This window comes from Brassica oleracea, chromosome C9 (assembly GCF_000695525.1).
Source record: "Brassica oleracea var. oleracea cultivar TO1000 chromosome C9, BOL, whole genome shotgun sequence".
NCBI classification, from domain to species: Eukaryota; Viridiplantae; Streptophyta; class Magnoliopsida; order Brassicales; family Brassicaceae; genus Brassica; species Brassica oleracea.
The window spans coordinates 11938058-11958419 of NC_027756.1; the positions used below are offsets into that span (position 1 = coordinate 11938058).

A 20362-nucleotide genomic window follows, 5' to 3' on the forward strand; every position below is an offset into this window, starting at 1 on the left:
AGTAAAGTGAATGTTTTAGGTTTTTCATACTTATTAGAAAAACATATCAGATTTTAATTACCGATACATTATTTTCAATTATCAACTATTTCCCCAATTTTTAACTAATAAAATCTTTATAAACACCATTATGTTTTTTGAAGTTTATAATTTACAATTAATTTATGCATTGAAAATGAAAACATATATCTTTTTGAAACAATTTTTTTTATAGTAAATATGTAAATATATTATTACCAAGTTTTAGATTTTTGACAAAAATACAGAAGAAACAAGGAGCAGATGAAAAAAAAAAACTAAACACATACTCGAACTAGCCTTAGCAGGGGCAAACACTACAAACTGAAACCCCTGTCCAGGAGCTCGACTAAATCAGCACCCCGCTTGCCGCAAAAAGAGGAGCCACAATTAATCTGAGAGCCGGAATCCGGTAATTTTGGCCTCCCTGATGATATGTTCTTAAAGATAAAGCTCAGCCGAGAACAGCTTGTGGAGGACTTCGATAGCACTGCCCACACTAATATAAAGCTCCAGCAGAGGTCATACACACCTGATTCAACCAAACCGAGCATTTATTTAACTCGGAGCCAACCTGTACAAAATGCTGATCCGGGCAAATTGAGACTGTAAACTCCGCATTTCCTGACCCGAAGCCCCAAACCTGCACAAAATTTGTCACGCTCACCACCAAAAAAGCTCAAGTGAGCCTATGAGGCGCTGGGATGTGGGCAAAGACCAAGCGCGAAAACAAGCGGTCAAAGACACGAGAACCGCTACTGCGCCAGAAGCCATCGAGAACCGACGAACTAAAACATGTGCTGCTATTAACCGATTAAAATGCCGGCAAGACAATCAAGAACATGTCACTCATCAAACAAAGACCATCGCTTTCTGAAGATCAAAACAAGCCAGGGATCTAAGAAGAGAAGATCAGAAGTGAGGAGGCATTGCAAGTGGCCACTCAGGAAGCATAGACAACCGCCGTTTAAACCTTTTACAAGGGCATCACGAGTCGGAACAGAGCTCGAGCACCATCAGTCCATCACACCTGCATATTCAAACACAAGACTCGCCACCGTGGTAAAGAGACCCACCGGAACACGCTGAGACTAAGGAAAGGGGAACCTAGCGCTTGTCGACACCGACTAGAACCGAGAGACACCAACCCGAATTGATTGACATCCTAAATCGAAGCAGAAAACCACCGACGACCATGAAGAATCAAATGAAGTTAAGTGAATGTCTATGTATGAAGTTTGTAACTGCTAATTAATTAGTTGTCCACTTTCAGTTTTGTTGCGATTTTTTTATTTTATTGTATTTATATGTGTACGAGTCAATAACAGTTCCATGCAAGTAAGACAATTAAGGTTATCATGAAAGACTGAAACTTGGATCAAAGACAACGTTGAGGACTACCTAGAGTTGTGAAGAGAATCAAATGAAGTTAAGTGAATGTCTATGTATGAAGTTTGACAAAAGGGCATTGAAATGAGATATTTAATACTATAGAAGAAACCAAGAAGTTATTTTTTTCATAATTATATAGTACTAGTAAGTTTGTAATTAAAGCTTCTCGTCTACCAAAATCATCACCGCTAACTAGGATTACTTGTCGTGTCTGAACGTCGAAAAAAGGAGTAAGAAGACTTCGTTTATTTTCTTTTATTTTATTGTACGGCCAAATATTTTATCGTTTAATTTATAACTACAATGTATTTTGAAGTAAAATAGAAAATAATATATAGACAACCAATAATTTGATTCCAAAAAAATATATATACAACCAATAATATGTTAAAGGTTCTCAGACTAATGTCAGCCACATTTAAGCGCATGATAACACTGACTTAGATTATATGTTACATATGTTTTCGGTAATTTTCTAAATAGTTGACCTATTATTGTTTTCTTTCTATGAATCTGTCACCTAGTGCTATTTGTGCATTGTGCTTTTCGTGAATGCTTCTCAATTCTTATAAATATTTTTTTATAAATTATAATTTTACTATATAAATATTTAAAGCAATGAAATTATAATCTAAAATATTTAAAGATCCAGTTCCTAATATTTAAAATAGACTATAAATAAACGAATTAATTTTACATGTGATATATTTTATTGGGTAAAATTCAAATAATAACTCTTAGCACATTAGCAGTGGTCTCTTAGAACATGTTCAAAACTATTTTATTTTTTAAGATTTGCTTAACCTCAAATTTGAGATCTGAGTGTATTACTACTCTCTATTAAACCATGTATCGTTTACATACTTAGATTATCTTAAACTATTAATATAGTAATTTTTTATAACTTAGTATGAACTCAACAATAATGATTTTTTTTTTTATTTTAGCCTATTTATAATCCCCCCTCAAAAGGGCAATTTTAGTTTTATGATAATAAATTGGACTAAAGATAATTCCTAGATAACTAAAAACATTTATAACGAACAGTTTTCAACATGAATTGTTCAAATTAAGTGTATATATACGAAGTATTTATTAATATATCAAAATCATGAAAATGTACTTCAAAGTATCTTATAATTTAATATTAAAAAAAGTTTGAAAACTATATAGAAAATATTATAAAAGCACATTTATTATTAGCAAAAAACAGAATTTCAAAATTAAAAATATAGATGATAACTAAATATAAGATGCAATTTTTAAGAATCCATATAATATTTAATTAAATTTGTATTTTAATAGTTTTGAGAATTTTTTTCATAGTAGCAATGAAAGTGCTTTAAATAAACCGTTATTTGTTGCACATTAACCATAACCAGCGAAGAGAACAACTGAAATGTTTCAAAAAAAAAAAAAAAAAAACCAGCAAGAGAACAATTATTTAGTACTCCCTCTGTTTTTTAAAGATGGATGTTCTAAAGAAATATTTTGTTTCCAAAATATGTATTTTTCATGTTTTCAAAGCATATTTTGTCAACTAATAATGAAAAATTGTATGTTTCAAAAATATTAATTACATTTCTTTTAATCCTATTGGTTTAAAAATATAAGAAATATAAAGTTACAAAAAACTATGCATTAATAACTAAGTTTTAATATGGTTTCTTAATAAATGTGAAAATCCTAGAACATTCATCTTTAAAAAACAGAGGGAGTAATACATAACAAGGGGTAGATATATATATATGAAGGGTAGATATATATATGAAGGGTAGATATATATGAAGATAAATAAATTCTTCAAACTTCGGATATAAAGAAGAAATATGTGAAGAAAAAATAAAATAAATATTAATTGCGTGGAACAGAGCCTACTATTATTTAAAAACAGTGATCGAACAGTCCATTTTGTGTGGTCCACTTTATTAAATTAGCATTGAATAATATTGTCAGCACCAGCCCCTCTATTTGATTCTATCGTAAATTATAAAACCAACCAAACTTTTTATCAAAATTTTGCTTGTGGTAGTATCATCAGACCTGTATTGGATTTATTTAGTACATAGAATCGATTAGTGATCGATCGAAGTGGTCTAGATGGGTAGATGAGTTTAAAGAGTCAACAAAACATCGTTAAAAGCCCTTTTACAAAAAAAAAAAAAGTCGTTAAATGTACCTTTCACGTAAGTATGCATAATGCACGTAGTCTTGTGTTGTGTCATTGACTCATTGTCCTGTTGTCTTATTGTCCTTTTGCTTATACGTACGCCAAAGGCAAAGACAATTCACAAATTGAATGAAACATATACATGTATAAAAATCAATACATGTCTAATTCAGCCCACTCAAAAATAATCAATTTAATACATGTCTTATTTGTGAGTGGAAAGGTAGAACGGAGGAAGTCATATTTTGTTGATAAATTGATTCTTTTTGTGAGTGGAAATGCTCTAACGTTGATTTGTTTCACAAATTAATTTCCGTTAAAACAACTGTCCACGTGACTAGTACTAAAAATTCTGAACTCATGGTTTTGATGAATATGATAAGGTGTTGTAATCAATTCGAAACCAAATTATTGTATACATTAGACGAAGTATCGATCAGGTACGTCCTACCTAGCGTACAAAGAATTTTTTTATGTTGGGCTCTTTAACTATTCCTTTGTCTTGTTGGGCGTTTTTCTTGTTGGGCTCTTTAACTATTGTTTTACCTTTAAAAAAACTTCTTTTTCTATGTGAAAGCATAAATATTGCTGGTTTCTAAAAGCGGTTTTTGAATTGTTTATGGGCTCCACTGACGCGTGGATCCCACAAAAATTTTAAAAATCAGTCTCTTAAATCATGAAATAAGGATAGGTCTTTGGGTAGTTTTTGCACTGTTTGCATGCCCCACCGACACGTAGCGGTCCGCGATCGATTTATTTTTTAATTTTTTTTTCGAAAAAAAGGAAAAAAAAAAGAAATTCTTAAGGACCCCATTTGGGGTTTTACCGATAATCATGGTCTAAGTTTCGAACAGTCCAAAAAATCTGCTGATTAATGTTTTTTAACCGTCTGGTTAATTATACTAATGATGAAAAATATCACATAGACGATTCTAAAACCACTCCGGGCCACCCTATGAAATCAAAGTTCTCTTGTAACATTTTTTCATAATCTGCATAATTTGTATTCAGATCTCGTGGTATAGAAGAATTAATGAATGTTTTAGTCAAACTATTAGAATAAAGGGATTTCCATAATTTGACCATTGTTAAGTTTTGATAAATTTAGTGGCATAAACATATTTATAAATAGTAATCTATTCAATTAAAAGTATAGTTTTACATAAATATAAAAGCATTTATAAATAGTATGTGTGATATGTAAGCAAGCTAGGACATCTGCATCATTGAAAAACTACATAAGTCTCTTAGCAATATTATTTTAATTTTAGAATTTCATTTATTTACTTTTGTAAATAGAGCCAACAAATAGTTAACATGTGGCATTTGAGTCTTTTAATTTGTTAAATGATGTTATTAAAAAACCCATCTCTTACCTCTCTTTTTTTTTTCTTGTTTGTTTATTCATAAAAGACTACGTGATATTATCGTTGCAGATGATCTTTTTTGAATTCGAAGATGATAAAGCATAATAATAATAATTCTCAATGGATGAACATGAAACCTGAAGATAAAACACTACACTGAAGAATACATCAAGATTCATTAAGACTATTTCATAGTTTTTGTCTAATCAAATATATCAATTTATTTAGGTTTTAATCTAAACCAATATTTTAAAATAGGGAAAATTACATAAAAACCCCTCAAAATGACAACCATTGACACTTTAAACTTGTAAGGCTTTCAACTAGCAACACCTTCAAGTGGACAAATTTAGTAATTCAAAACTTCAACTTGGTAATATTTTTTCACACCGCCATTTTCATTAACGGAACAATTAACTCCATAAACGGGTTTAGTCAACTCCGACATTGACAAAACAGTGTTTTTTTTGCTTAGTTAAAACGACAACGTTTTGAATTAAAAAGAGGTTTTCATTTAAAGGTGGAAATTGATAAACAAAATCTCCAAATCTAAAGCTAAAATTTGGGTTATTTACATTTCGAAAGAGACAGAGAAGAACGAGGGTGATATATTTCGTTCGTCGAGAAGAGTTGAAGTTGATATGAGGTATGATTGTTTCAGCTTTAATGGTATTCGAGATGATGATTTAGAGAATTTCTTGGTTGTTCTGAGATGTTATGCTTCATGATATTGAGATGATTTTGATTTTGAAGTTTATATTAGTCTTTCTTGTTGCTCTGTTTACACGTTCAAGCCGAGAGTAAAACTCGATATCCATTACGGTGGGACTGAAGTGAAGACAGATGCAACTTATCATTATGTTGGCGAACTATGCTGTAAGGAGAAGCTTTGGAAGCCTTATGAAATTGGATGGAGAATTTTAAAGCCTTCATTGTAAATGAGAAAATTATGTCATCAATTGTATTGATTTGGTACAAGCTTCCAAACAAGGAATTGAAGGATCTAAAGTATGTGTTTGACACGATGAATGACGATATGGTTGAGCTACAAGCTGAAAGGAAGGAATGTGGTGAACTAGATGTGTTTTTGGAACAAGACTACTCAGCTCATTCGCTAAACACCATTGATTTTTTGCCAAGTAGCCAAAGGGAGGATAAAGGAGGTGTGAATTTGATAAAGAAAGGGATGTTGAGCATGATGATGGGAAAGAAGTAGAGAATGGTGATGAATGTGTAAATAGGCTGAGAGAATATGATGAAGGTGAAGAATCCGAGGATGAGCAACCAGTAGCTGAGGAAGAAGATGGAATTAAACAAGAGGCAAATCAGAATGATGATGGAAAAGAAGTTTTAGTAGACGCATGAGATGATGCTAATGATGAGAGGTTTAAGAGGGTCTTTGAGGAAAGCGCGAAGTCAACAGCTGATTTTAAGGCATCACAAGTGAGACATAACAAAAGAATTTGAGAAGAAGCAAGGGAAGCAGCAAAAAAAGATGAAGAAGATAGGTTTGGGGATGTGAAATATCCAGATACACCATTAGAATCATAAGAGGAATGAGATCAAAGGATGTCTAAACGAAAGACTAGAACTAAATCTAAGTTTCATGGCCCTTTGGATAAAGAACCCTACATCTGGTTGTTTCAGAAGTTTGATAGTGGATTGAAGTTTAAGGATCAGCTGCTTCAATACTCACTTAACACACAATATGGTGTTAAAATGGCGAAGTCAGAAGCAAGTAATATGCAGTTTGTTGTGTAGAAAAATGTCCAAGGAAAATTTTATGCTCAATTGAAATCTCTATCAATAAATGGTGAATGTGTGTCACACCAATCACAACCATGAGAAATCAAGTCAGGTCTCAATACTGAAACAAGGAGAGATTGCAGCACTGTTCAGAAAATAATTAAGAAGAAATGTGAACATGCAAGCAGCTGAGATAAATGACATTATAAAGGAAAAGTATAGCATTGTGGTACCTATTTGAAAGTGCTATAGAGGAAGACGGATTGTGTTGCACACTATCCTTGAAGCACAAGCCATTCAATTTGGAAAACTGTGGGATTATGAGGCTGAGCTACGAAGAAAACATACATGTTTCATCACAGAGCTGAACACTACTAATATGAATGGTTTGCCTCAATTTGACAGCTTCTACACCTGTTTTCAAGAATTTCGAGAGACTTAGAAGAGATGTTTTAAGTTATTAGACTAGATGGATGTTTCTTGAAATGAGAGTTGAATGGAGATTTACTCTCAAATGTTGGTAGAGTTGCTGATAATAGGATGTACCCTATAGTATGGGTAGTTGTTAGGGGAGAAAACAAAGACACTTGGGGTTGGTTTATAAAGCGGCTGAAAGTGGATCTTGGGTCAGAGATAGGAGACAATTACACCATCAATTCTGACAACAAAAATGGCTTGTACTTGCAGTCGGAGCAGAATTACCTAATGCAGAACATCAAAAGTGTGCACATCACATATATGGAAATTGGAAAAATCATTCTCTAAGTCTGAGTACAATAATTTGTTATTGGGAGTTGCTTACAGATACAATGTTGGTGAATATAAAGAGAAGATGAGGATGGTAGAGGCATATGACACTGCAGCTCACGCCGCACTACTAAGAACTGAACAAGAGAAGTGGTATAGAGCCTTCTTTTGTATCAATTCTCGCTGCTATGATGTACACAACAACCTCTGTAAAAAGTTCAACATGACAATAAGGATTGCGAGATCAAAACCTGTCCTTTTTTTGTTAGAAGATATTAAAAGACAAGCTATGCGAAGGATATCACGAAGATTTCTTAAAGCACATAGGTTTGATACCATCCTAACACCAATTACTATGGTATTGCTAGAGAAATCAAGGGTTGAGAACAAATTCTACACCACTATAAGAAGTCTTCCACATTGTACGAGGTGAATGAGTTCAACCATGGCTACATGGTTAGACTATCAACACACAAGTGTGCTTGTAGGCGATGGAATTTAGCTGGTAAGTTGTTGATGTTTTTTCCCTTTTTCTTGTGTTGATGTTTTAATAATTCTAGTTGTTTAGTTGTTAGGTGTACCATGCAAGCATACAATATGTGTGCTCGGTGATAATAGGGATGATCCTATGAAATATGTGTTTGCTTATTATCATTTAAGGATCATGAAAGACACATATGCTGAGAATATCAAGCCGATTAATGGTGAGAAGCTGTGGAAAAAAAGCTGCGTGATAAAAAAAACCCAGTAATATGCATATAAAGGCCTGGAAAAAACACCAGTAAGAATTCTCGAGTTTCGAAAGCCTCGAGGTCGACCAAAGTTGCGTGATAAAAAAAGCCATTTGAGGATCTATAAAGGCTTGGAAAAATTACAAGATATGGTCGGACAATACAATACAATAACTGTATACAGGTGTGGCATATCAAAAGTGGAATCGGAAAGTTGCAGTAGAAGGTCCAAAAGACAAAAGAGGACGACCTCGTAAAGCTCCAAGTGAAGTAAGTTATTGTTCATATATGGTACTGAGGTTTTTATGATTCAATATTAATTTATCTTCTTGCATATTAGGTACTAAAACGGCCTACTAAGCCAAGGAAGAGGAAGAATCCGACAACTGTAAGCAGTTCTCAACCAGTACCAGGTGCTGAATCAACTTCCACATATCCTACAACATCAAGTGCGCTTGAACATGCTAGCTCAATTGAAGATAAACAAAAGTGGACCAATTTCAAGAGGTGTTAGCGTACTATATTGTCTATACACGGATCGCGTTTTTGAGGTCATAAACAACAAAGCTTATGATACCTGAACCCCCAAAATTATCATAACTTATGTTTTTGTACTTCTTAAATCTATTTTTGTGTTTGTGTGCTTTTAAGATTTTATGTGTTTGTATTTTTTAAATATATGATATTATGTTATTTGTGTGCTAAGTTTCTTCTTTTCTTTGAGTATCAAGAAACTTCAAAACATTTCTATAAGAATATTTCAAATAGCCACCAAACATAGATGTAGCTTGACATAACATTAATATAGACAAGCAAAGACTCTTAATGAGACAAACACAGACTTTTTGTAAACCAAGCATAAACACAACCACAAACAAAGCTTAGTTGTACCATCAAAATACTACTTCCCCATCGACATCTTCATCAAACACTACTAACCCCATCGACATCTTCATCATAACACTACTAACCCCATCGACATCTTCATCATAACACTACTTACCCATCGACACAATCACTCCAAGAACCACAACAAACCCGACAGTTGAAGATATCAGCAAATTTCAAAACACCATGCTCCTCTCGTTCAGTATCAACACTTCACGCCTCAGAGACTCACATTCTTCAGGGCTTAACTTCAGCTCCTCAACAATTGAGCTTAGATTTTCGAATTCTCTTTCATTCTCATGAGTATGTGCTTTAACAACATATCTTAAATACTTAATCTCTTCTCCCTACCTTCGAATGATATCCTTTGTCTCGCGCAAAGCCAAATATTGCCATCCATGTGGTTCCGTTGGTTTGGTTTTAAACCGAACCAAACCGAAAAACCGAAGTGTTTTTTAATTGAATTAATTAAATATACTAATAATATTAAGAGATTTAATATATTTAACCATTTAGCCTAAATAACTAAACATAATTTTATATATTTTACTTTTAAATGAATAGAATAAACACAACAAAAATAAAATAAAAGAATATGAATCTCATATATTAACATCAAAATGGAAAAGTTATTTTATAATATTTATATTAGGTTTGAAGATTATAATATAAAATTATTGAATTACATTTCTACATATTTATTGTGATGTTTGGTTTTACGTTTAAATATAAATGAAATAATGATTTAGTATCAAATGATGATTTGTTTATGTTTTTATAAATCATATTTTTGTAATTGAACTAGAAAAAAAACTAAAAAATTAACTAGGTTGAACTGAAAAATACAAACAAAACCAAATTAAACCGAATCAAACACAAACCAAACCGAACTAAAACCGAACGAAACACAAACCAATCCGAAGTAAAAACGAACCAAACCGAACATAAACCAAACCATACTAATTTGAGTTGAGTTTGGTTCAAGATTTCCTAGACCCAAATAACTCAAACCAAACCAAACCCGGACCGAACCCGTAATTAAACCGAAATGTCCACCAGTAAAATTAAATTAGCATTTTGTTTGTTTTCTCGGAATCTGAAAAATTAAAATTCGAATTTGTCTTCCGGCTCAAACGTCCGTCTCCGTTGCTACTTGCTAGCCGTGAATCTGAGCATTTTCTTTCTTTTGAACCAATCGCCATCTCGAAAGGTTTTATCTATTACCTTCTCATGGCGTCTCAGGTTCGTATGGCTTTATGGCTTCGTCTCTGTTTCTTTAGGGGTTTTTGATTGATTTTGGTCGACATTGTGGAAGAGAAGAAACTTCATCATTGTTTAACAAATTACAGGCTGTTCAGTCTTCAAATAGGAGAGATAGTCTTATCTTACATTGAAAGGTTTAGGAGTTTGATCCATAAGTATTAGCTATTTGTTGAAATTTATGAATAGGAGGGTTTGGTTTCGCTTCTCCTTTAGGTTCATGAGCTCCCTTATTTGCTGGCTTACTAACTCTTTTTTGCTTTAGGGTGTTCTCACAAGTACAATCCTGGGAGCTGCTGCGTAATCTCTGATTTGAAGTGAACAGTAACTGGGAACAGGACGCTAATATGAGTGGTGTCTATGCTCCCTCAGATGGAACTAGTTTTCTCAGATTCGACGGCTCAGAAAGCATGGGGGATAGTAAGAACGGTAGTGTCATCTACTCATTTGCTGCTTGTTTACCTTCTCATTTCCTCAGAGGATTGAAACCGAGTTTTTGAAGCATTGAGTCGGTTTCTCTTGCTTGATAGGATTTATCATCATGCTTATTTTAGTTGTAGGTGGAAAACATATATATGGGCGATGGGTTCTGTTACCCCGTCTTCTATTTCCTTATTAATTTTGCTCTCAGGTCATCAGAGTTTGGTGGAATGGTTAAATCAGACACTTCCTTATTTGAATTTGCCATTGGAAGCATCAGAGGATGAATTGAGAGTATGCTTGAGGGATGGAACTGTCTTGTGTAGCCTTCTGAATCAGCTTAGTCCTGGTTCAATGAGAATGGTACTTATGAATTTTGATTTTCTTGACCATTTGGCTTTATTAATCTTGCCGTGTACTTTGTTTTAGTGCTAAGCTTCTAGTTGTGTCTTTTTTTTTTCCTTCTCTTTGTCGTTTGCTGTTAGACTCACACTCTTTGGCTATTATACAGGGAGGCAGCTTTGAGCCTGCTTATGTTAAAATTGAGCGGTTTCTGACTGCTATGAATGAAATGGCCCTGCCCAGGTTCGAGGTTTCAGACATAGAACAGGTTTGTTTTCTTTTTATAATTATAAATTTTGTTTCTGTGGAAGAAGTTCATTTCTGAAATATGGAAACTCTGTTTAGTTTATATAAAACTTTATCATCACATAAAGTGATTGTGGGTAATTTATGCTTAAAATAATCCTTGTTTTTGACATCTTCTGGCTGCAACACTCTTCTAATCATGGCCATTGTCTGTCTGCTTCGATATTTTGATGATAAGATTGCATGCTTTTTTCTCCCATATCTTTTCTTTTCTCTGCCCTTTCTCGTGTTTCTTTTTTTTTTGTTTTATGACTCCTAATAAAAAGTACAAAGCAGGGGGATCTGGTGCCAGTTCTACAGTCCCTTAAGGCGCTTAAAGCAAGCTTTTCCGATGGTGGTTATGATAAAAACTCTCTATGTGCGAAGAGGAGATGGAGCTTGCCAGAAGACGACTCGGATTCAAAGGGGGATGACCGCAACTTTATTGATGGATTCCAGTCGAAGGAAGAATCCGAGATTGATATTTCGGATGCTAAAATTTCGGAATTACTGAAATCGAACAGTTTACGGGTAAAGTAGTCTAACATTTTCTTAGTAGACTGTGCCCAACCGTTCAGCTTTTACCTCTGTATCTGATTGAAATGGTATTTTCTTGGTCTTGTTAGAATGCTCCTACCCGGTCACTGTTTGACATACTGGAACAGCTTCTAGATGAGTGTGTGAAGAAGATGAATGGACATGTGTCTCATGTAAGACAAAGATTGAGCTACTAAAGCCACCCTTCTCTTGATTCTTGTTTGCTCGTTCGCCTAAATTTTCAAATCCTTAGTTCATGGAACATTTTTTTCTTATGCTCCACATGTTTCTTTCTTTTTTCCGCTGTGTTGTAAAGGCTATGGCATCACTCTTGAGCGCACTTGTGCAAGTGATAGAACAGAGAATCTCAAATCAAGCTGATAACCTAAAGAATGTAGGATTACTAATGCTTTTATTCTTTGATTTTCCCCGTGATGTACATATAATCCTTCTAACCATGTAATGAAACATGTTTATGAAACGGATGCAGCAAAATATACTCTTTAGGGTGCGTGAAGAAAAATACAGGTCAAGAATAAAGGTCTTAGAAACCTTGGCAGCTGGGACAACTCAGGAAAACGAGGTACTGTTGTGTCTCTAGTTTCAGTTTTTTTGACTTTATTTCTATTTCGCTTATTGGTCTAATCGTCTCTCTGTTTCTTTTTTTTCCTTCCTTTGTTGTAGATTGTTACGAACTGTATGGAGCATATAAAGGTATGTTATTGATTCCATATGTATCATCTCCTTAATACATATTTAACTTTTAGTTAGGTTTGTGCATCTTGAAAAGTTGGTTAAAGTAAGCTCACAGTTGTTAGCATAGTATAGTACTTGTGGAAAGAAACATCTAAATTAAATCTAGGTATTGATAAAAGCAGTCTGAGAGATCATATCATAAAACCATTATGTATGCGCCCCCATTCTTAATAACGTGACTACATATATGATACAACATATTTCATTTTAGCACGAGATATGTGAATAATGGTTCTCGGTTGTGATTTTTAGCTTGAGAAAACCAGAATAGAAGAAAGAGAAAGGGCAGAAGAAAAAGATGTGGTGCATCTAAAAATGGAAAAAGAGCGCACTGATGCTGAGATTCGCAAGCTGAAGCAAGAACTCAAGTTGGTGAAAGAGACGCATGAAAACCAGTGCTTAGAGTTAGAAGCAAAAGCACAAAATGATAAAGTTGAGTTGGAGAAGAAACTAAAGGATGCAGATTTACAAGTTGTCGATTCAACTCGGAAGGTCAAAGAACTTGAGAAGTTGTGCCAATCTAATTCTCAAAAATGGAAGAAGAAAGAGTGCACCTACCAGAGCTTCATAAACAACCAGTATGGGGCATTGCAGGTTTGGCTTAAAATTATAGTATTCTAAACATTAAGCACCTCTGGTAGTTTCTTTGAGTTACATAGTTTTTGTGAGTTATGCAGGATCTGAATGCTACTTCGGTTTCTATAAAGCATGAAGTCTTAAGGACGCAGAAGAAATACTTTGAGGATCTAAATTACTATGGTAAGATTCATTATTGTGTATGATTGCTTCATCAATTTTTCTATTCTAGAGTACATGGCTTGATATTTATAATCTATTTTCCTAGGTTTAAAGCTCAAAGGAGTGGCTGATGCAGCGAAAAATTACCATGTCGTCCTTGAAGAAAACCGAAGACTGTACAATGAAGTGCAGGAATTGAAAGGTAAAACACTTTTGATTCAGTTTTTTTTTTGTGTTTTCATTCGACCATTCAAGATATAACTTCTATCCTTTTTTTGTTTTTTTGTAGGAAATATCAGAGTCTATTGCCGGATTCGACCATTCCTTCCGGGGCAAAACAGTAGACAAACTTCTATAGAGTACATTGGTGAGAATGGTGAACTGGTGGTTGCAAATCCGTTTAAGCAAGGAAAAGATACGCATCGGTTATTTAAGTTCAATAAGGTTTTTGGTCAAGCAGCGACGCAAGGTTTTGATTTCTTTCCCTCTTTCGTATCTAGGTTAGCTAGCTAGCTATAGAGATATTTCCTGAATCTGTTTTTATTAAATAAAATGCAGAGGAGGTTTTCCTAGATACTCGACCATTGATTCGATCGATTCTTGATGGCTACAATGTGTGCATATTCGCGTATGGACAGACAGGCTCTGGAAAAACTTATACAATGGTGAACGATATGCTTGACTTTGCTCCTTTTATGCTTAGCCAAGCGTTATTAGTCTCTAACGGACACATTTCCATTTGTGTTAACACAGAGTGGGCCAAGCATCACATCAAAAGAAGACTGGGGTGTCAATTACAGAGCATTGAACGACTTGTTCCAGTTAACTCAGATTAGACGAAACGCTGTTGTGTATGAAGTCGGTGTTCAAATGGTTGAGATATATAATGAGCAAGTTCGTGACATACTCTCTGATGGTGGTTCCAATCGAAGATATCCTTTTTTTTAAACTCATATAGTAGCTAATTGTTTCCTTGAAATTGTACATTCATGTATGCATACATATTTATATATATATGTTTGCATATGCTGCCTCGGTAGAAAATTTCCTTAACTTGCATACGTTAGGGATTTGGAATACTGCCTTACCAAATGGGCTATCTGTCCCAGATGCAAGCATGCATTCTGTGAGATCAACTGAAGATGTGCTTGAGCTGATGAATATTGGGCTCATGAACAGAACCGTCGGTGCCACAGCTCTCAATGAGAGGAGTAGTAGATCACACTGGTTTGTAAACTTTTCTCCTGGGCTTGTTTTACGTTCCAATATTATATAAGGCCTCAATGATTAAAGGAAAAAATAATGTTGGTCATTCTCTGCAGCGTTCTGTCTGTTCATGTACGTGGTGTCGACGTGGAAACCGACTCTGTGTTGCGTGGTAGTTTGAACTTAGTTGATCTTGCTGGAAGTGAGAGGGTTGATCGCTCTGAGGCAACTGGAGAGAGGCTCAAGGAGGCTCAGCATATAAATAAATCACTGTCAGCCCTTGGAGATGTCGTATTTGCTCTAGCGCATAAGAACCCTCATGTGCCGTATAGAAACAGCAAATTGACGCAAGTCCTTCAAAGTTCTTTGGGTACTTTCTTAACCTTTGAGATTTTGGCTACACGTATTGCATGATATATCCGTTAGCTTCATGTGGTTGGTTCCCTTAACTCTTTGTCTTAACCGTTGTGTAGGAGGACAAGCCAAGACACTTATGTTTGTTCAAGTCAATCCGGATGGAGATTCTTATGCTGAGACCGTTAGCACTCTGAAGTTTGCAGAAAGAGTCTCTGGTGTGGAGTTAGGTGCAGCTAAAAGTAATAAAGAGGGACGAGATGTTAGACAACTCATGGAACAGGTGCTTATTTTCTTTCTCTCTTACAAGAATCATTCTTGCACATTGAAATTAAAGAGAATAAAGGTATATGTATTTTTTTGATATAACAGGTATCAAACTTGAAGGATGTAATTGCCAAGAAAGATGAGGAGCTTCAAAATTTTCAGAAGCCAACAGGTAACAATGCAACCGTGCCAAAACGTGGTTTAAGCAAACTAAGATTGTTGGGGCCTTCATCACCTAGAAGACATTCTATAGGAGCTTCACCAAATGCTCGACGAGGAAAGACCTCTGATTTAATTGGAAGAACAACCTCAGATGTTGACAACTGCTCAGAATATAGTAGCAAGAATTCTGATTCTGGCTCACCGCATTCATCAGACGAACTTAAACATCGAAAGGATCTTCTTCACCAACCATCTAAGTTTGCTGGTGGTGGGAAAGAAACTGACGTTGAAGAGGATATTGAACTCATAGGCCTTGCAGATGCAGACTCTGAGGAAAGACTGAGTGATATCTCTGATAGTTGTCTATCGATGGGAACAGAAACTGATGGTTCCGTAAGCAGTGTAGTAGAGTTGACGCTTTTTCCTGAAACCGAGAAGCCTCTTGAGATAAGTGAACGACCTGAAGCACAGTTGGCCCCTGAGAAACCCGAGAAATCAGTGAAAATGGGTAATAAAACAGAACCAAAAGAAAGGTAAGTATCCTTCTACTGGCACAGTTTAATTGAAGAATCTGAATGCATCTACAGATTCTTATGTTTGTTTTGTCTTGATTTTTTAAAAGCAGAAGTAGTATTCCATCGAAGATTCCAAAGCAGACCTTGAAACCACCAGGCCAAACCAGACTTTCTCGTCTGTCAGTTGCCGCTAGCTCCTCCTCTAAGGCCTTAACAAGTAATGTCACTATACGTCAACCCTTTCACTTGTGGCCTAAAAACCAAATCTGTTTGCATAATTACACTCAAGTCAGGCTCTAATCACAACCTACTTAGATTAGTATGAAAGAAAGATCATATGAAGTAGATGATTTGCTTATTCGCACAGGATCCTTAGTGTCAATTTGCTCATGAGTTATCTAATCTTGATTTGCCTCAGGTGCTAGAAGACCGACAATTAGCACTTCATCTTCAGCAAAACCACTCAACAAAAGGCGGTGAAGACTCGAGATTCATCCATACGGCTGGCCGTAGATTTGTGATCTGAGGTGTTTGGTAGCTATTTGTGCTACTAAGTTTGCATATGATGATGCTCCTTTAGTTCTTCTATGTAAACCTAATTGACAAGCATCGTAATTAAGTGTTCTTTTGCCTTAGTGTTAACTTAACCTGTCCACGTAAGCTTTGAGGTTTTCCATATGATTTGATGTTTTATATCGATGGAATTAAACCCAAAATGTCTCCTAGAGTTACCCTATTATCTGAAGCGTATTCATGTATGGAGTCAATTTTTGTTTGTTTGTAATCGTGAAACTTTCTAGCTACTCTATCTCATGGCTTGTCCTTCTCAGCACACCTGAAGATACAATGTCTTTGTGAGTAGTTTAGACCGACAGTTGAATGAACTATAATGCGTTCAACATAGCAGGAGAACACTTCCTACGCCATCAAAAGAAAAAAAAATGCTTATCATTCTTGATGATGTGGATGATATGAAGCAACTAGAGGTGTGGGCGAATGAAGCTATGGTTTGGTCGTGCAAGTAGGATTGTATCGTAGTAACCACAAAATCATCAAGAGCTTTGGCAGCAACAGAGCATTGATAATATATCAAGTGGGGGTTCCATAAGATGAAGAAGCTCTCGAAATCTTTTGAAGAAATGCTTTAGGCAGAGTAACAACAGAGCTTTGCAAGAAACCTCCGTAGAGGAGTAGATTTAATTTAGCATGGGAAGACGGAAGAAGAGTGTGAAGAAGTAATGCGCATACTAAAAAGTGATCATGAACATCGAGAGATGGGGCTTCACAAGATAAGTAGCCTGCTGGCTGTTATTGTAATCACCTGCTGTAATCTTTGTCTTGCTTTACATTATCAATCTAAGTAATTTAGAGAGAAAAAATAAGCTTTTCTGGAAAATGCCAAACCCTTGTATCTAATATATGTTTAACTTGCGCATGTGGATGTCGCCAAGTCGGGGTATGGTTTGGTTTGTACAGAAGATAAGAGATAAGAGAGTGATCATTTTTGCCATTACTTGATTTTTCTTGTTTATGAAATATGAGAGGAAGAGGCAGAGAGATTTATAAAAAGCTGCATTACCTTTGACTAGCCAAGTTATCTTATCCTATTACTTTCAGGTGATTGTTGAGGCCATATTCTTGTATAAATATATGTTAATCTTTATTGTTTCTTCATTATTTAAACCAGATGAAACTGTGAAAACTGTGAAGTTGACGCTTTTGTTGCTGAAGCACAACATAGACTTGTTCTGGAAGACTCAGTCTTACAATTAAGAAGGCAAATTGATGCAGAGAAAAGTATGAGGATATTACTTAGTAAGAGTATCAAATGTCAAACTTTTTTTCGATAACTTAGAATACAAGTATGTTGGTTCTTAATTTTAAAGACAATAGCACATCACACGTCACAATTAGTGGAAAACAAATATGAACAAAATTTTCATAATCATTGGATTGGATCATAGACCCACAAGTGCTAACAACGAAGTTGCCATGGTTGTAATAAATATCCTCACATATATTTCGTTTCCTGTAATACAAAATAAACATATTAATATTTGGGTTTTAGGTGCTTATTCTATTATCTTCCTGATAGTTGTATTTTCTTATGAAAAAAATCAAAATAAACTATGCCATTTCTAAAAGAAGAAAATATAGTGATTTCTATCTAAAATCTAAATACACTATTTCAGCATATAAAGCAAAGGCAAACACTAATGTGGACGAATTAAAAATAATCGAGGCCTCAGTATTATGCTTGCTCACCTTTCATAGCATGGACAGAGAATGAGCCGCTGGGTGACTGAGTTGTTGGCAAACCGCTTGTGTCGTACTTCAAAAAACATTTAGGAAGAAAGAACTGAGCTATACGAGCATTATTGCAACAGCTTGAGACTCCTTGGACCGCAAGTCTTAAGCAGACGCTGCAATTTGCTGGATCAAGATCAGGACTGCACTGAACCATTGTGTCTAATGTATACGATCTATCAAATTCATTCACTTTGTTTCTGTCCCTAACGTAATACGGCGTCAAAGAAGACAAAGAAGACTTTGATGCTGTGAGGATAATTAGCTTCTCTACCTTATCTGATAGAGTTTCCCGGAACGGAAACAAAAAGGAATCAGGAAAAGAAACGTTAGAGTACATAGCGGCCCAAGGTCCACTTTCGACGATACGTAAGAAGGAAACATTGGAGTATCGAACCATGCACTCCTGATAGAATATTATAGCATCTTTTATATAAGTGCAGTTGTTTTTAGTGATTTCTAGGGTTGCAGTCTTCACACAGTTCGAACAAGATTGTTTGGTGATGTCTCCTCTACAGAGGAACATGCCATGAACTGTGTCGGGACTAAGACCGACCGTGGCGTTGTAATAGGTTCCTAGAGGGGAACGGTCGCGGAGAGATGAGAGGAGGAATTCACGGTTTGATTTGTATTGGCTGGTTTGAGAAAAAGTTTTCGGATAAATTGTCGCAGAAAGTGTGCATGTGTTGAGGCTGGGACATGGTTTGGTGAGATAATAGAGAGACCAACAAGAAGTAAAACAAAAAAACAGAGAAACTGATGAAATTTTTCATTTTCTTGTTCTTTCTTGTGTATGAAGAAGATAGCTTAAAAGAGAAGAGAAAACTAGCAATATATATAGAGAAAGATCTTGTTCAAGTTTAACTAAATAAAATAAATAATGTCCCATACCAATTCAGAGGGGGAACATATATATAATAATTATTGTATTAGGTGAACAGTCAGATGGTTTCAGAGGGGGAACATATGTAAGAGTTGAATCCAAATTTCTGAACATAGAACATCATCTTTTATTACTTGTTCTTTAAACCATTTATGAAACTAACACGAAAACATAAAGTTGACGACACATTTAGCTTTGTTAGCGTATGAATTGAAAAATGGACTTGTTCTAAACGGTTTTAGAAGTGATATATGGTGTTTTAGACATCTTGTATATATGCTTTTCAATTGGTTTTCAAGTTTTTATCGAGTCTTCCTAGTCATTTTCGAGTCGTTACAGGTCTGGAGTTGCATTGGATGAGAGATGGACCAGCTGGAATAAAAGAAGCATAAAACAGTGCAATTTGATGATTTTCACGCAGAACAGTCGAGCGGAGCAACCTGAGTGACTGTTCCAGCGGCAGAGATTTTTAAAGAAGTTTCCAAATATTTCGCGATTTTACCTAGGGCTTCCCCTTTTACTCCCAAGCCGCCATAGACCTCATATATATCTTTTTTTATTTTTTATTATCATTCTACGCTAGTTTTTACACAAGAAACCATTGGAGACTTTTGTACTTGAAGATTTGCTACCTTGAAGGGGAAAAGACTTCATCTCTCTCACCTTGAGAAGATTCCTGAACCTTATCTTATTTATTTATTGATTCAGCATTTTTTCTTCGTATATTGTCTCTATGATTTCTCTGTTCATGGCTGAGTAGTCGCTTGTTAGGTTTAGGGTGTTAGGAATCATGGATCAATGAGCTAGAAACAAATAGGATTGTTATTCCTTGATATCTCTGTCTATTGCTAATCTTAATGCTTGTATTAAACTGGCCATTTATCATATGATCATAGGTTTAATCTAATCATCAAAAGTGTTTTAGGTTGCTAGAAAAAGCATAGATAGGCGATTGGTCCTTAGCTAACGAAAGCTGATGCTAAGGCAAATCGTGAACCAATTGAATCTGAACTTAATGCTTGTCATCATTCTTTGATCCAAACGATAGTTTAGGCATTAGGATTGCTTGATAAATTGGTAGACACCACGACAGTGGGTTTATCTATTCTTGTTGTTCAAGTTCTAGATTGGCTCTTATTGCATTCCTGGATAGTTGTGTAGCTCATGATCCTAAGTATCCCAATGAATCACCATGAACTTAGCTCTTTAATCAATTGAAAACACCAAACCAATCTGTTACTTGTTCTTACGATTTCTCAACCTTTTAAACC

The 20362-nt window shown here is 35.1% G+C and overlaps 2 protein-coding genes across 4 annotated transcripts; one reads left to right on the forward strand and one right to left on the reverse strand.

Annotated features, from left to right (window-relative positions):
* The first annotated feature begins 10150 nt into the window (after nucleotides 1–10150).
* Nucleotides 10151–16536, forward strand: LOC106319032 (kinesin-4-like). Of its 3 annotated transcripts, none has more exons than XM_013757235.1 (21): nucleotides 10151–10301; nucleotides 10585–10748; nucleotides 10951–11102; nucleotides 11251–11349; nucleotides 11664–11897; nucleotides 11993–12076; nucleotides 12220–12297; nucleotides 12394–12486; nucleotides 12588–12617; nucleotides 12912–13253; nucleotides 13337–13418; nucleotides 13504–13599; nucleotides 13687–13866; nucleotides 13956–14062; nucleotides 14151–14329; nucleotides 14460–14624; nucleotides 14720–14973; nucleotides 15077–15240; nucleotides 15330–15919; nucleotides 16012–16118; nucleotides 16320–16536. In XM_013757235.1, the coding sequence occupies exons 2-21, from the start codon at nucleotides 10667–10669 to the stop codon at nucleotides 16379–16381; spliced, it is 3180 nt and encodes a 1059-aa protein (XP_013612689.1). In that variant the 5' UTR covers nucleotides 10151–10301; nucleotides 10585–10666; the 3' UTR covers nucleotides 16382–16536. The 3 variants fall into 3 exon arrangements, with proteins under 3 accessions (XP_013612689.1, XP_013612690.1, XP_013612691.1); XM_013757236.1 differs by lacking the exon at nucleotides 10151–10301 and adding an exon at nucleotides 10393–10456; XM_013757237.1 differs by lacking the exon at nucleotides 10151–10301 and having other exon boundaries at nucleotides 10656–10748; nucleotides 10959–11102.
* A 1616-nt stretch (nucleotides 16537–18152) lies between these two features.
* On the reverse strand, nucleotides 18153–18945 carry LOC106314334 (cysteine-rich repeat secretory protein 8-like). The gene is given in 2 exon segments (XM_013752221.1): nucleotides 18153–18866; nucleotides 18868–18945. Coding segments are annotated over 2 exon segments (756 nt in total). The 5' UTR covers nucleotides 18910–18945.
* Nucleotides 18946–20362: the final 1417 nt, after the last annotated feature.

Bases quoted from the DNA above. Each gene is read 5' to 3' on its own strand.
- LOC106319032 (XM_013757235.1), top strand. From the start codon at position 10,667: ATGAGTGGTGTCTATGCTCCCTCAGATGGAACTAGTTTTCTCAGATTC. The intron at 10,749-10,950 runs GTAGTGTCATCT...TTTTGCTCTCAG, and splicing joins CATGGGGGATAGTAAGAACG to GTCATCAGAGTTTGGTGGAA. The intron at 11,898-11,992 runs GTAAAGTAGTCT...TGGTCTTGTTAG, and splicing joins TGAAATCGAACAGTTTACGG to AATGCTCCTACCCGGTCACT.